This window comes from Acinonyx jubatus, chromosome E4 (assembly GCF_027475565.1).
Source record: "Acinonyx jubatus isolate Ajub_Pintada_27869175 chromosome E4, VMU_Ajub_asm_v1.0, whole genome shotgun sequence".
NCBI lineage: Eukaryota > Metazoa > Chordata > Mammalia > Carnivora > Felidae > Acinonyx > Acinonyx jubatus.
In genome coordinates this window covers 40512638-40527372 of record NC_069395.1, presented here as the reverse complement: position 1 = coordinate 40527372, position 14735 = coordinate 40512638, and the positions used below count along the sequence as shown (strand labels likewise).

Below are 14735 nucleotides of genomic sequence, written 5' to 3'. Positions count from 1 at the left end.
CTTGATGTAAATGAAAATGTATAAGTTTGTGTGTGGGAGGGTTCTACTACTTTCAGTTTTTTTAGGTTAATATTCTTGAGTTTCATCTGTGTGTATATGTACGTAATACAGGCATACTTTGGAGACTAGTGAAGATTTTTTACCTACCACTGCAGTAAAGCATATATCTCAATAATGTAAGTCAAATCAGATTTTTGGTTCCAGTGCATATAAAAGTTATGTTTATACCATAGTACGTTAATGATGCTATAGCGTTATGTTTTCTTTAAGTGTACATACCTTTATTGCTAAAAAATGCTAACCATTATTTGAGCTTTTAGTGAGTCATAATCGTTTTGCTGGTGGAGGGTCTTACCTTTATTTTTTTAATATAATTGATTGTCAAATTGGCTTACATACAACACCTAGTGCTCATCCCAACAAGTGCCAGGAGGGTCTTACCTTGATGTTGATGGCTGCTGACTGATCAGGGTGGTGGTTACTCAAAGTTGGGATGGCTATGGCAATTTCTTAAAAAACAACAGTGAAGTTTGATGCATCCATTGATTCTTCCTTTCATGAATGATTTCTTGGTAGCATGTCATGCTGTTTGGTAGCATGTTACCCACACTAGAACTTCTTTTCAGCACTGTAGTGAATCCTCTTAAACTGGGCCACTGCTTTATCAGCAAAGTTTATGTAATATTCTATATCTTTTGTTGTCATTTCAACAGTCTTCACAGGAGTAGATTGCATCTCAAGAAAGCATCTCTATGGATTGCTTTGCTCATCCATAAGAAGCAACTCCTTCATCCATTAAAGTTTTATTATGAAATTACAGCAGTTCACTCACATCTTCAGGCTTTACTCCTAATTCTAGTTCTCTTGCTGTTTTCTACCACATCTACAGTTACTTCCTCCACTGAAGTCTTGAACTTTCAGTCATCTGTGAGGATTGGGACCCACTTCCAGAATCCTGTTAATGTTGATATTTTGGCCTCTTCTCATCAATCAGGAATGTTGTTAATAGCATCTAAAATGGTGAATCATTTCCAGAAGGTTTTCATTTTACTTTGCCCAGATCCATCAGAGGAATCATTCTCTGTGGCAGCCATGGCCTTACAAAACATACTTTTGAAATAAAAAGACTTGAAAAAAAAAATAATAATAAGACTTGAAAGTCTAAGTTACTCCTTGATTCATGGACTGCAGAATTGACACTGTGTTAGCAAGCATGAAAGTAACGTTAATCTCATTGTACATATTCCTCAGAGCTCTTGGGTGACCAGGTGCATCGTTAATGACCAGTAATATTTTGAAAGAAATCTCTCTGAGCAGTATGTCTCAACAGCGGGCTTAAAATATTCAGTAAGCCATATTGTAAACAGATGTGCTGTCATCTAGACTTTGTTCCATTTATATAGGAAAGACAGAGTAGCTAGCATAATTCTTAAGGGCCCTAGGATTTTTGGAATGGGGGAAAAAGAAGCCTTTTGCTTCAACTTCAAGTTACCAGCTGCATTAGTCCCTAACAAGAGAGTCAGCCTGTCCTTTGAAGGTTTGAAGCCAGGCATTGATATTTCCTCTCTAGCTGTGCAAGTCACAGATGGCATCTTCTTCCAATAGAAGGCTGTTTTAATCTACATTGCAAACCTGTTGTTAGTGTGACCACCTTCATTAAGTAAGTTAGCTGGATCTTCGGGTTCACTTACTGCAGCACCTACACCAGCACCCGCTGCTTCACGTTGCACTTTGATCTTGCGGAGACGGCCTCTTTCCTTAAACCTCTTGAGCCAACCTCTGCTAGCTTCAGACTTTCCTCGTGCAGCTTCCTCACCTCTCTCAGCCTGCATAGAATTAGACAGTGAGGATTTTGCTCTGGACTGGGCTTTGGCTGGAGGGAATGTTGTGGCTGGTTTGATCTTCTATCCAGAGCACTCAGACTGTCTCCGTATCAGCAGTAAGGCTGTTTCACTTTCATAGCACTTGTGTGTTCACTGGAGCAGCATTTTTCATTTTCTTCCAGAACTTTCTTCACTTTCACAACTCTGCTGTTTGGTGCAAGAGGCCTGATTTTCAGCCTGTCTCAGCTTTCTACATGCCTTTCTCAGTGAGCTTACTCCTTTCTAGCTTTTGATTTAAATGAGAGATGTGCAACTCTTCCTCTCACTTGAACATTTAGGGATCATTGTATGATTATTAATTGGCCTAATTTCAATATTGTTGTGTCTTAGGGAATAGGGAGGCCTGAGGAGAGGAAGAGAGATGGGGAAACAGCCAGTCAATGAAGCAGTCAGAACACACACAACATTTATTAAGTTCAGTGTCTTACATGGGTGTGGTTTCTGGCACCTCGAAACACTTACAGCGGTAACATAAAAGATCACTGATCATAGATCACTGTTACACATATGATAATAATGAGAAAGTTTGAAATATTGTGAGGATTTCCAAAATGTGACACAGAGACATGAAGTGAGCAAATGCTGTTGGAAAAATGATAGTGATAGACTTGCTTGATGCAGGGTTGCTGCAAACCTTCAATTTTTAAGAAATGCAGTATGTGAGAAGCACAGTAAAGGAAAGTGCAATAAAACAAGATATACCTACCTCGATTTGTTTATCCATTTTACCGTTCATTGTCATTTTGGCTGTTTGGCTGTTACACGCAGTACTACCGTGAATATTTACATTCATGTTTTCAAATGCAGATGTGCAAATTTTCTGGGTTATATACCTAAGAGTGGAATTACAGAGTTCTAGGAAATGCACACCTTCAGCCTTATTAGATAATGCCAAATTAATTCCAAAAGTGGTTGTACTAATTTATGCTCCTATTGTTAGAGTGTAAGGATTCAAGTTATTTGTATTTACCATTTATATTTATTGGGCACATAAACATGAGTACTTCTCTGACACATAGTACTTTGTAGGTGGCTGTGCAGTTGTTCCATACAACCTTATTTACTTGGGTAAATAAAAAGCCAAAAAGCCCTATTCTCAGGGATTTTATGTTTCAGTACAGACAAATGGCTAAAATGTTTACTATATCAAAATGGAAACAACAAAGCAAGGAGAGGGGACGTTATCTCGGCTGCTCTTGGATCTATATGGGGATTCGAGACTCAGGGGATGAAGTACCACTCCAAGGCCCTGGGCTTTATTTAGTGGTCAGCATAAACAGAGATACAGGTATGATGAGCTTGGTTGGGCCTGATGCTTTCAAGCTGATAATGTCAGTGAAGCTGTGGGTGGGGGGTGGGAGTGGAGTTTGAGAATCTTGCCAGGAGCATTTCAGGAGGCCCTCTTCACCTATCAGTGGTAAGGCTTAGGAATGAGGGAAGAGGCTGGTGATAAGTAATCTTACTCTGAGCACTTAGTGCTTTGGGGTCCCTTTTTGACTCTTGGCCCATAGTGGTTTAGAGGATCAGAGGAGGGGCTGTCTTGTCTGAAACATGAGGAAAACTAGAGTTCTTGAAATCAGGAATACTTGGGTCTCTAGTGCTTTGTGGACTCTTGAAGTTGAGAAATGAAGGTTGGGGGAAGGGTGGGTTTATTTTGAGTACTTGGAGCTTTAGGTCTGGCTCTTGACACTGCCAGTGGAGACATGGAGTCCTGGGGGAGGGGTGGTTTTACCGAGAGTGTGCAGTCCCCATTGTCAGACTTGTTGATTTTTGCCAGTCTGGTGGATGTGGAATACTGTCTTGTGCTTTCAATTGCATATTCCCGTTTCGTGCCAAAAATCCACAATTTCTTATCTTTTCAGTGTTAGACTTAGCCATATAACTCTACTAGTGACTTTTATGTTGAGCCCCACGATTGTGTGGCTTTATTCATTTGTTCCATGTACTAGACCTGCAAGGTTTCCCAATTCAATAACTGAAACTTACTCTGGTGCTCTTGTCAGTGGACCCTCAGGTGTTCAGTGTTGTCACCATAAAGGTTGTTAAGTCAGGATCCCTGCGTCCCTTCTGTTGTTCACTTCGAATGAGGAGCTGAATTGGTAGCCCGCACCCATGCATTGTTACCTAACCTCAAAAAGTACATCAGTATATTTACTGACTTTCTCACCTCATCTGGGGCTCCCATCAGAATAGGAGCCCTGTATTGCAGCACTGTCAGAAACTCTTCAGTTACCTTTTAAACTTGCCATTTTAAAATCTGAGTATCACAGCTACCGTTGATAGTCTGTAAGGAAGATGCTTTGGCCAAACCACAACTAAGGCTTTCACTCCTCTGCTTTTCAGGCCAAATCTTTATATAGTCTTAGCACTCACACCTTTCCCTGTGTCTCTTACTGCTCTCACAGGATCAAGCCTCAGAACTCACAAAACACTGCAGAAAAACAAGGTATATGTTGTACTCTGGCACATAGTACTTTCTAGGTGGCTATGCAGTTGTTCCATACATCCCAGTACCCGACCTTATTTATTTGTTGCATTCAGTGTCATGAAGGAGTATAAAAATGATGATAGTATCTATAAATTCCAACTTATTTTCTAAATATTTTCCAAGAATTGCTCAGGACTATTGCTCAAGACTATACCTGACTTGCCTTATTAAACATTATAATGCACATAAACCTATAAAGATAGATGTGGGTAATAAAACCTGTGCCTCGTGGTTTCTTTTTCAGTCTTCAAAAGGATTGCCTCCAACTTCCTATAGTTAGCTTTTAACGATATTTCCTGATGACTTTGTAAGCATTTTCCTGGATGGATTGAAGTCTTTTGTAGAAAGGCTGTCACCATTGTTAATGTTATCCCACACATTACAGGAATATCATATATGTCACCCATTTCACAGAAGAGATACACAAGAAATCTCAAAGTTTTACCAGATTAAACATGATTATACAGACTTTATTATTACTAAAATGCAAAAGGAGTTAGCAAAAAGAAATCTAGTCCTAAGAATACTAAGCTAATACAAATCTTAAATGAACCAAAACCCTTCCTAGTGCCCAAAATAAGCATAACTCCCAACAGATACATTGGTTTGAACCCATATAAAATTGTCATGGAGAAACCCACAAGACAATTCTCATCCACCTTGACTGGCTCAAATGATTTCCAAATGCATGTTTCTAATAATATTGTGAGCAACTCAAAGCCCATATGAGTCGTCTGAAGTTTTATCATTTACAGGTATGTGAAGCATTTCCAGACCCTCCAACCAACTCAACATCAGCTACTTCTCTGTGTCCTGATTAAGGTCCTCCCAAGAAAGACTTCATTGGATCCACGCTCAAGAGGACTCTACCAGGTTTTCGTGACCCCCCTCCATCACTGTAAAGTGCCAAGGCGTTAAGACTTGGGTACCTGTGTTACAACAAGTGCCAGCGCCCACAGAAGACCCATTGGACCTGTCAGCTCCTCTGTTTCACCAAGCAGACGTAATAATTTACCAGCAAAGCAGAGTAAGCCAAGTGCCTCTGCATGATACCACCAGCTGATAACACACAAAGAGAAATAACTAATTTAGACTAGAGCCCCATCTTTTCTTGAGAAGCTGGGATTTCAAGGAACTATTCTGAGATCTGTGCTGCTAATAAGCGACTGACAACATTATAGACGAAATCGGTCCCTGGGTTCAGAGACTGAGTTGCAATTGAGTGAAAAACAGACAACGAAATCTTGAAGAATTGCACGGAGGTGCAAGCCAAATTTAACTCTGGTTGCCAAGTATTTTCAGACTGAGAAATTGCTAAACCAGACCTGTAATAGGACTGGTTATTTGGGTATCTGTGTCATTGTTGCCTCTTACTGTTACATTGCTTTCTGTGTTGTTTTTCTAGGCCCAGATGTTCTCAGATAATTCACATTGCCCTGACTGTGGACAACAGTGGTTCCCTAGTTTAGAACTAGGCCATTGGTTGTACCAGACTGAACTTGTTGAAAATGAATGTTACCAAGTATTCTTAGACCGTATTAACAGAGCTGATTATTGCCCTGAGTGTTACCCTGATAACCCTGCTAATAGAAGTCTTGTTCTTCCTTGGTCTTTCCCACTTGAGTGGGCTCCCCAAAATCTTACCAGATGGACCTTTGAAAAAGCTTGCCACCCATTTCTTCTGGGTCCTCCACTGGTTAGAAAAAGGATCCATGACTCTAGAGTAGCTGGTTTTAACCCTGCATTGCAGTTAATCTTGACCAGAACAGATAAAACCTTGAACAAAAAACTTGGCCAAAACAAATAACTTCTTAAACATTCAAAATCATGGAGACTCTAGAGTTTTGTACTCGTAGCCCAAGAAAGATGGAAAAAAGACTCCTTTCTAAATATGATATAGACCGTCACTACCTTGCGGACCTGCTTATTAAATTGTTGGATCTGCTCCCATGGTCTACACATATTTTGTTCAGCATGAATTTAGTCAGTATTCCAGCCAGACCGTTCATCTAGAACCAGTCTAATCCATGTTCCCTATGTTTTGGAATTCGCTTACCCCTCCTAGAAAGCTCCACAGTCTTATTGTGGACATATGACAGGGTAGTCCTGGAGGAGAGGCCCTATACTGTATGTACCATAATGATACTTCTCGTGATAACTTTTGTGGGAAAGCATCCCTAATAGCTGGATTGTAGATTATTCCAGTAAAACAGCTAGATATTTTAATAAGAAACTACATTGTTCTAAATTCCATCTCTTACACATTAACCCATGGTAACACTTACGTAGGTTATACAAAAACGTGCAGAAATACCATTATCTATATTCACTTGGCTCTGCATAAGCAAAGACTATCCTGTCTTTGTGGTGACTGAACTTAGAATGTCTTCCCCTGGAAATGGAAAAGTACTTATACTATGATATGAGATAGATGATGAAAGGCGGTATCAAGCTTGACTCCATAGATACTATGAACAGTCTAGGGGAAGCATCTCTCTCAGAACTAAGAATGTTTTGCTGGTCATTGACCACATTCTGGTCTTCACTTGTTTATGAGAATCATGGAACCACAGTATAGGAGAAACGTAGAAAAATCTGTTGAAAACATCTCAGAGGCCACTGAACAATTGTAAAATCCCTCTTGAGATACTAGATAATTCAGTGCTTGTGTAGCGGCTCAACAATGTTCGTAAGGTCCCAGGCTCTTTCTGTTCTTCCCCCCTGGGATCCTTATGGAAGCTTTTTGTCCTTATAGTTGTTTCCCCAGTGGGTACAGTGTGGCTGTTGCTGTTACAGACATTTCATTCCCAATCAAAGGCCGGAAGTAGGATACAGAATGCTTTTTCCTTTCAAGTTTTTTTTTTTTATTTGGGGAAAAAAATATTTCTCCAAAGTCCCTTGCAGATTTTCATCTTAAATCTCATTAGAAGGTACTGGTTCACAAGAGAGCCTGAGAGGCCTGGCAAAGGGGAATGGGGTGAGCAATGCCTGGGTAAGAATATATTGTGTCCCCTAATAAAATCAGGGCTCTTTTAGGAAGGGATAAGCGAGGAATGGCTATTGGTATGCGACAAATGCCTACCACATGTTGTGCAACCTGAAGTTGTTATTCTGTATAAAGGATGTACCCTGGAGATCTACCCTGTATCTGCCTTATGTCTATCAAAATGGAACTTCTCTCTTGTTACATTGCTGAATAAAGTGTGTGGACTGCTATATTGAGTGAAGACTAGTTAGTTTATCATTAACCCTTTGTTAATAACTTCCTTCACTATCCTAAAGCTCTTTCTAAAAAGTGAAGTTTTATTTAGAGGTATTGCTTTTGATCAATATTATTGTCACCTAAATGTTTTCAAACACATACTGACAAACACTTTACATATGTGCAATTTTAAGTATCGGCAAAATGTTTTAACCAAAGATGGTTTTAACTAATGTCTCCTTTAAATAGTAGAAAAAAATGAAATGGATATGTACTGTTGATTTTCAGACTAATACCTAGATGAGCTTGTGAAGATATGCACATTTCTTGATCTCACAGAAATTTTGATTCCTTAGGTTGCTCTTGGGGCCCAGGAATCTGCATTTATAAATAGTGCTGCAGGAGATTCTTATGCAGGTGCTGTATGGATACTTTGAGAATTACAGTGGCAGCACCTCTGTGGTGTTTAGTTATCTGGCTTTAAAAGGAAGGAAACTGAGTACTCACAATACTGCATGGTAGTGATAATTATTGTATTTTGCTAGTGACATTTAAAGAGGTTTCGTGTCAGACTAAAGGTTGCTGTTGATATTTCTGGTTATAAGTCAGTCACATTTTTCTCGAAGTACAAATATGTTCTAAAATTAATTCTCAAGACAAATGATCTAGAGGGTTATCCAACATTTTAGATTATGTGAGCCGAATTAATCTACTTCCATACTGTGGCAGAGTTGATACTGCTACTTATATATAATGGTGGCCATTTTAAAAATGACTTTTATGAGTACTTCCTGTTATTTGATGGCAGACTTAGGAGTGGAAAGTTAAAAGAAACATGCTGGGGTAGCCTGGGAAAGAAATATCTACTGAAGAGGAGGGTATCTTGGGTTGTGGGTGACTGAGTTAAGATCTCTAAGCGATAGGAGAAGGAAGCCCAGGCAGGCAGGAAGGCATAAAAGAATTGCGTGGAATCCGGAGTATGTGGCAATCAGCATGCTACATATATCTGTAAGAGTGAGATGAGCCATATGCCCTTCCGTCTCTTCAGTCTTTGACAGCCCTTGATTCTCCATGGAATCTTAACACAACTTTAAAATTACTTATTACAGAGGAAAAACAATGGCCTTTGCAGCCAGTTGACCTGTGTTCATCTTCGAATTCTGGCACTGTTAAATGACTTTGGGCATTTTAACCTCTCTCTTCAGTTTCTTCATCTGTCAAATAGTGCAGTAATAACCTACCTCATAGTGTTCTGGGGTTGAATGTGATAATATATGCCAATCATACGGCACATAGTAAGTCTTTAGGACTAGAAAAAGTATAGGAGAACAGGTAGAACTCAGAAGTGTAGGGATAAGGATAGAGTCTTAATTTTAGAACTGGGATTAAATCCAATTGTTAGAGCTCAATCCTGAATTACCAAAAACTTCTTAAGTCCCTTCCAATGAAGGACTCCCTTGATCTTGGTACTGTGGTTGACGTTGTAGTTGAGTCCAGTGGTGTTAGGTATAAAGATTAAGAAGCCTACGGGGATGGATGCTCTCAAGGAAATCCTTGTCACATTTTTTAGGCCCGTTTACAGTCATAATTGTGGTAGATGTAATTGCTGTGTGATTTGTTCTATCACCTGAGACTTTCCACAACACTAAAATAAGCAGTTTGAGAAAATTTGAAGGATATGTGCAGAATCACCCAGGTCATATGTGCTAGAGTCACAATTCAGACCTAGATTCAGGGTACTTTGCAGTATGTTCACTACAAGTTTTTTTTTTAGTGTCACGGTTAAAAGCTTGGTTCCCACCGTCAGATTGAGTTCAAATCCTGACTCTGCCTTTACTAGTTGTGTGTTCTTGGGTAAGGTTCTTAACCTCTCTGTATGTCCATTTCCTTGTCTGTAAAATAGTAATAAGACTATTAATCCATACATCATAAGACTGTTGTGAAGATTAAATGAATTAATACATGAAATGCTTTGGATGCTGCTCGGCATAAAGAAGACGCTCAATAAATGTTAGCTATATATTTTTGTTGTAGATGTTTCATATGTTGTAGCCATGGCAGAAGTATATATTACTTGAGGGCCAAGAGAACCTGATTTTTATCCCTAGAGCCTAAAATGACAGGATTCATTAAAATAAAAGTGTTTAAAGGTAGAAAAAGGTACATATACTTATTGGGCCCGGACTACCATACATTTGTCATGATGGCATTTATGTCTAAATTACCATCCTAGATTGACTGACTGATACTCTTGTATCTTGGCTGCTAGGCTTCTAATTCATATTCTCTCTCCCTCCTCCTCCCCCCCTCCCCCCCCAATTTACCACTTAGTGTTGCAGATGCCAGTGCTTCCTGGTACTTGCCTCTTCCTTCTTCCCCAGGTCTCTAGGTCTCCGTCCCCTCCCCTCACTGGTTCCCATAGAGGTTACAGGATGAATAGAGGTTGGGTGAGGTCTTGCTGCTGCTCTCCCAGCCCTGATTTTCTTCTCAACGGCAGCTTTTTCTTGTCCTGTCTCCTTTCAACTGGTTATGACAAAGTGCATGGGACGCTGTCGTTGAAGTATACCTCTGTAACACAAATACATTGCTTGTGAGCTCAAAGAGTTACCATTACAGGCTTTGCCTTTTGATTTTTTTCCTCACAGAGCTGATCCATTTTATTACTCATTTAACAAAAGTATTAACTACATCGAACATATAGAAAAATCCAGAAAATAACACTCACTAGGTACTCAGATCTAAAATACGTTAACATTTTGCCACATTTGCCTCCATTGTTTTGTTTTGTTTTGTTTTTTCAAGATACAGTTGACACAGTTGAGACCCATTCTTGTCCTCCTCCTATTCCTGCCCTTCCCTCAGCAGAAGCAAGCACCAAATGGAAGTTTATGTGTATCCTTTCTGTTCATGTGTTTAATTATTTTATATCTGTTTAAGCAGTGTACAGAACAATAAAAGAATTGACTGCTTTCAAAATTTTATTATTCAGTAACAGTAACATTTATACATAAATGTGATGTGCACCAATTTGTAGAGTTTCTCTTCGACACGACACTTAATTTTGTATGTCGGAGTCTGCTGAAGTTGGTTGTTTGTTGCTGCAGTGCAAAGGTCATGCGTTACCAGACAATGAATACATACCCAGCAGTCACCATTACCATTGGTGCAATAAGATGGAACAGAAAGGATACATCTTAAAAGAACACAAGGCAGCCACCTCTGCAGAGGAAGCAGTGAGGCAAATTCGTGTCCTTGTTTATAAAAGTCCCAGGATGTGGAAATTAAGGAAGGCATCCCTCAGCCTACCATCTGGAGCATTTTCCATAAATGGAGACTAATCTGTTTAACCTGTTGCAAGCCCACATTGAGACTGTTAACGCAAATTGATACAAGTCTTGCTGCAGGTTTCAGGGTCACAGGGAAGTGCAAAAAGTGGAAAAATGGATCATAACCTCCACATACGTGGGACATTGAAAAACAACATTTTACAATGGAACTTTTCAGGGATTCACTGAAAGTAAATCTTTTGTGCCACGTGAAGCACACAGGTCTTCATCAGTTCCTTTTTGCCAAAGATCCATCAAATGGAAATGATGGTATAATCATGGACACAATGATGGAATGGTTTTTCCCACAGCTGCAAAATCTCCAACATCCCCATTTTCCATCAGGATGAGGCTCTGCCTCACTTCCATTATGCAGTCCAGAGTTTCTTAATGTACACATTTCATGGTATGGATTGGATAATGCTCAAAAAGTTGACCTGCCTCTGGAATATTGGTCTCCAGATCTCCCACCATGTGACTTCTTGTGAGGCTGTGTCAAGAACCCCTGTGTTTGTACCACTTCTTATAGCATTGAGGGAATACCATTTCAGCTATGAACAGTGTGATGTGTTTGTTACAAAGGGCCTAAATGAAATGGGCTACAGGAACGTGTGCCTTGTGACAAGAAAGGTATTTACTGAGCAGTTTTAAGATTAGAAAAATCCCTGTAATGGTTCCTTTTGCAGAGTGTTTATTGGCTGCATCCTAGTTAGCAAGTAATACATTTTTGAAAGCGTTCAGTTCTGTTTGTTGGAAACCAAATTAATTGAGGGTATCCTACATGCAATAAAATGTACAAATTTTAATTTTGATGACAAACGTTAACTACCTTAATAAAGATACGAAACACTTTACTAAACCCAGAAGCTTTCCTCATGCCCTTTTCCAGTGAGTACTCCTTCCCCCAGTAACCACTTCTGTGTTTTCTGTCACTATAGACTACGGTAAATAACCATTTGCCTATTTTAGGACTTCATATAAATGGAATCATTTGGCAGATACTCCTATGTGTCGGTCTTTTTTCATTCACATTTCTTAAGATATATCCATGTCGTGGCTTGTATCAGTTCATATTTATGCCATTTGTTCTTCTTTTGAATCACTCTATATAGTATAAGTTTGTTTCTTAACTTGTATGTAAAAGTTACAATACTGCACTTTTACAAATTTTTGAGATAGGTAATTCATTGGTTTAATTGCCATATATAATGTTACATTGTAAGAATATGCCGCAGTTTTTTTTTTTTAATCCTCTTCCTTATTCATGGACATTTAGGTGGTCTCATTTTTTCCCTCATTTTAAACAATGCTGCCACAAATATTAGTGGGCACTTGAGGGAGAGTTTGTCTACTGCATGTGTCTAAAAGTGCAATTGCCTGTTTGTAGAATCTGCGTGTCTTGTCTTTACCAGATAATTGCCATATTGCTCTCCAGAATTGAATAGCAGTTTACCTCATTGCCAATAGGGTTTAAAAGTCTCTGTGTATCCATATCCTCACCAACACCTGGTGTTGCCCGACTTGTTTGCCAGTCGGTACTTGTAAAATGGTATTGTATGTCATTGTTAATTTATTTTGCATTTCCTTAACCACTCTTATTGATTCATTAGACTGCTAGGTTTCCTCTTCATTTAACAGTTTGTTCACCTCTTTTCCCCATTTATTTTTTCATAGCATTATCTGTCTCTTACTGATCTGGGGGAGTCTATGTATTCTGGATACTAATCCCTTGCTGATTTTATGTGTTGGCTGGTATTTTTCTGGTCAGTGAATTTATGTTTTAACTTTGATTTTGATGATTTGTATAGAAATTAACATTTTAAAAATGTGATCACATTTGTCAGATTTTCCCTTTATGGCTTGTGTATTTTATATCTTGTTTAAGAAAACCTTGAGGTTATAAAGATATTTGGTATTTTCTTCTGAAAATTCAAAGTTTTGCTCTTTATACTTAGGTCTTTAATCTGAAATTGACTTTTGTGTCAGGTGGTATGTAGAAATCTTAACTTTTTTTCCCATTTGAGTTGTCACTTGTCCTCAAACTACTCATTAATGCGTTCTTTCTCTTTTGTCACTTAGCCAATTTCCTTTATGTATGTATGCATGTATTTCCTGGCTCTATATTCTGTATATTCTCTTTGTCTGTTCTTGCACCAATGCCCTTATTGTTCTTATTTCCTATAGGTTTATAATAAGTCTTGATATATCTGATAAAGATAGCCAGCCCCCCTCCTTCGGAATTACCTTAACTCTTCCTAATCCTTTACTGCTCTTTGTGAATTTTAGGGTCAGCTTGTCCATTCTGTAAGAAACAAAACAACAATCAAAAACTTGTCTTAAGATTTTGTTTTAATTTACAGTGAATCCGTAGATTAGTTTGGAGAGAATTGACATTATTGATTTAGAGTCTTACTGTCTATGCACTTAATATATTTCTCTACTTAGGTCTTTTTTATGTCCTTTAATAAAGTTTTATGCTTTTCTTCCTAAAGTTTTTTTTTTAGTACATTTTTATTGAGGTATAATTTACATAGCATAAAACTCACCCCACTCTATAAAGTTCTTGCATATATGTTGTTAGGTTTTTTTTACCAGGTACCTTTTAATTTTTATTTTGAGATACCTTGTAGTTATTGTGTGATAGTCTGTTTGCTTTCTAAAATTTTTGTCCTGATGCATAGGAAAGTTTTACCCGTTGTTTTCTCAGTTTGGGCTGGCAGGAAAAAATTGTCTTAAGAAATCTGAAAAAGACTGAGGACCTTTTATTTTCTTTCATGAACTAGGATAGGAGAGAAACCCTCATTGCAGCATATGATGGTAATGTGAAAAGGAGAGCTGGAAGCCCAGTCTCAGGCGATTGAAGAAGATAAAAGGGTGACAAGGAACTCTCCAAATCTTAGACGTGTTCCTAAATGTTCACACCAGCAGAAAGGAGGCCTGCCTCTAACTCCTCCCTTCCCTTCACGTTTATAATTGGTACCACTCTATACATTCATGTATCCATTTATTTATTCATATTATTTTTAATTAAAATAGGGAGTTCTTACTCTACACTAGGCTAATACCATACATGTGGAATTAAAATGTTATTCTGTAAAATTAAATTTTACAAAAGAGTGCTGTGAAAAAGACATAAAGTTAGTTGGGTAGCCTTGCAACTAGGCTATCAATGTAACACTTTCTAAACCTCTTTTTCATATGTATTTTTATATTTAGTCCTCATAGCAGTCCTTAGTCACTTTTACAGATAAGGAAAGTATTGTTCCTGACAAAAAATGATTCAACTATAAAATGATAGAACATTTTATTATGAGTTGCCTCTGATTTTGATTCCTTTTGTATATAGTTCATAGTAACTTCTACGTGAGTCGTCTTTGAGCACTGCGCAGAAAGGCATTGTATAAAGCGATCTAAAAAGAATACTGCGAGAAAACCACTAAAAAGTCAGTGACATAACTCCCGTGTTTATTTCCTACACCTGACACCAAGGCAGCCACCTTAGTTTGTAGGTACTCCCTGTGCAGTGTTACTTAATAATGATAAGTGAAAGCTTCTAACAGGCTGAGAGATTGATATAGGGCAGAAACTGAAGACGTAAAGGAAACCTGCAGTGATTAACTGAGCAGTGACTTAAATTTCTACTCTTAGAATTACTCTTCATTCCATTTTCAAAGAACTTCTCTTTAAGATTCTGGCCACTTGGCCTTTCTGATCCTTTCAACACAATGGAACATATTAGGAGATTATGGCATCCATGCAAGGTTAATAATCTGAAACTTTTTTTTCTACTTGTAGTTAAGGATTTGGTGATCCTCACTAAAACCAGAAAACATTTC

At 38.4% G+C, this 14735-nt stretch overlaps 2 protein-coding genes across 7 annotated transcripts in view; both read left to right on the top strand.

The window, feature by feature from the left end:
• Window positions 1-14735, top strand: part of LOC106966746 (torsin-1A-interacting protein 2-like) — a 37491-nt gene that overhangs the window by 13871 nt on the left and 8885 nt on the right. The window contains exon 1 of one of the 6 annotated variants that reach the window (XM_053209565.1): window positions 9948-14660. The exons of the other annotated variants lie outside the window; for them this stretch is intronic. The gene's annotated coding sequence lies outside the window, so the exon portion shown is untranslated. Of the gene's footprint in view, window positions 1-9947; window positions 14661-14735 lie in introns of those variants that run through there. 6 annotated transcript variants of the gene reach the window in all.
• Window positions 5647-6316, top strand: LOC106966748 (torsin-1A-interacting protein 2). The gene has a single exon (XM_053209571.1). It carries the CDS (start codon window positions 5783-5785, stop codon window positions 6176-6178), a length of 396 nt encoding a protein of 131 aa, XP_053065546.1. The 5' UTR covers window positions 5647-5782; the 3' UTR covers window positions 6179-6316.

Bases quoted from the DNA above. Each gene is read 5' to 3' on its own strand.
- LOC106966748 (XM_053209571.1), top strand. From the start codon at position 5,783: ATGTTCTCAGATAATTCACATTGCCCTGACTGTGGACAACAGTGGTTC.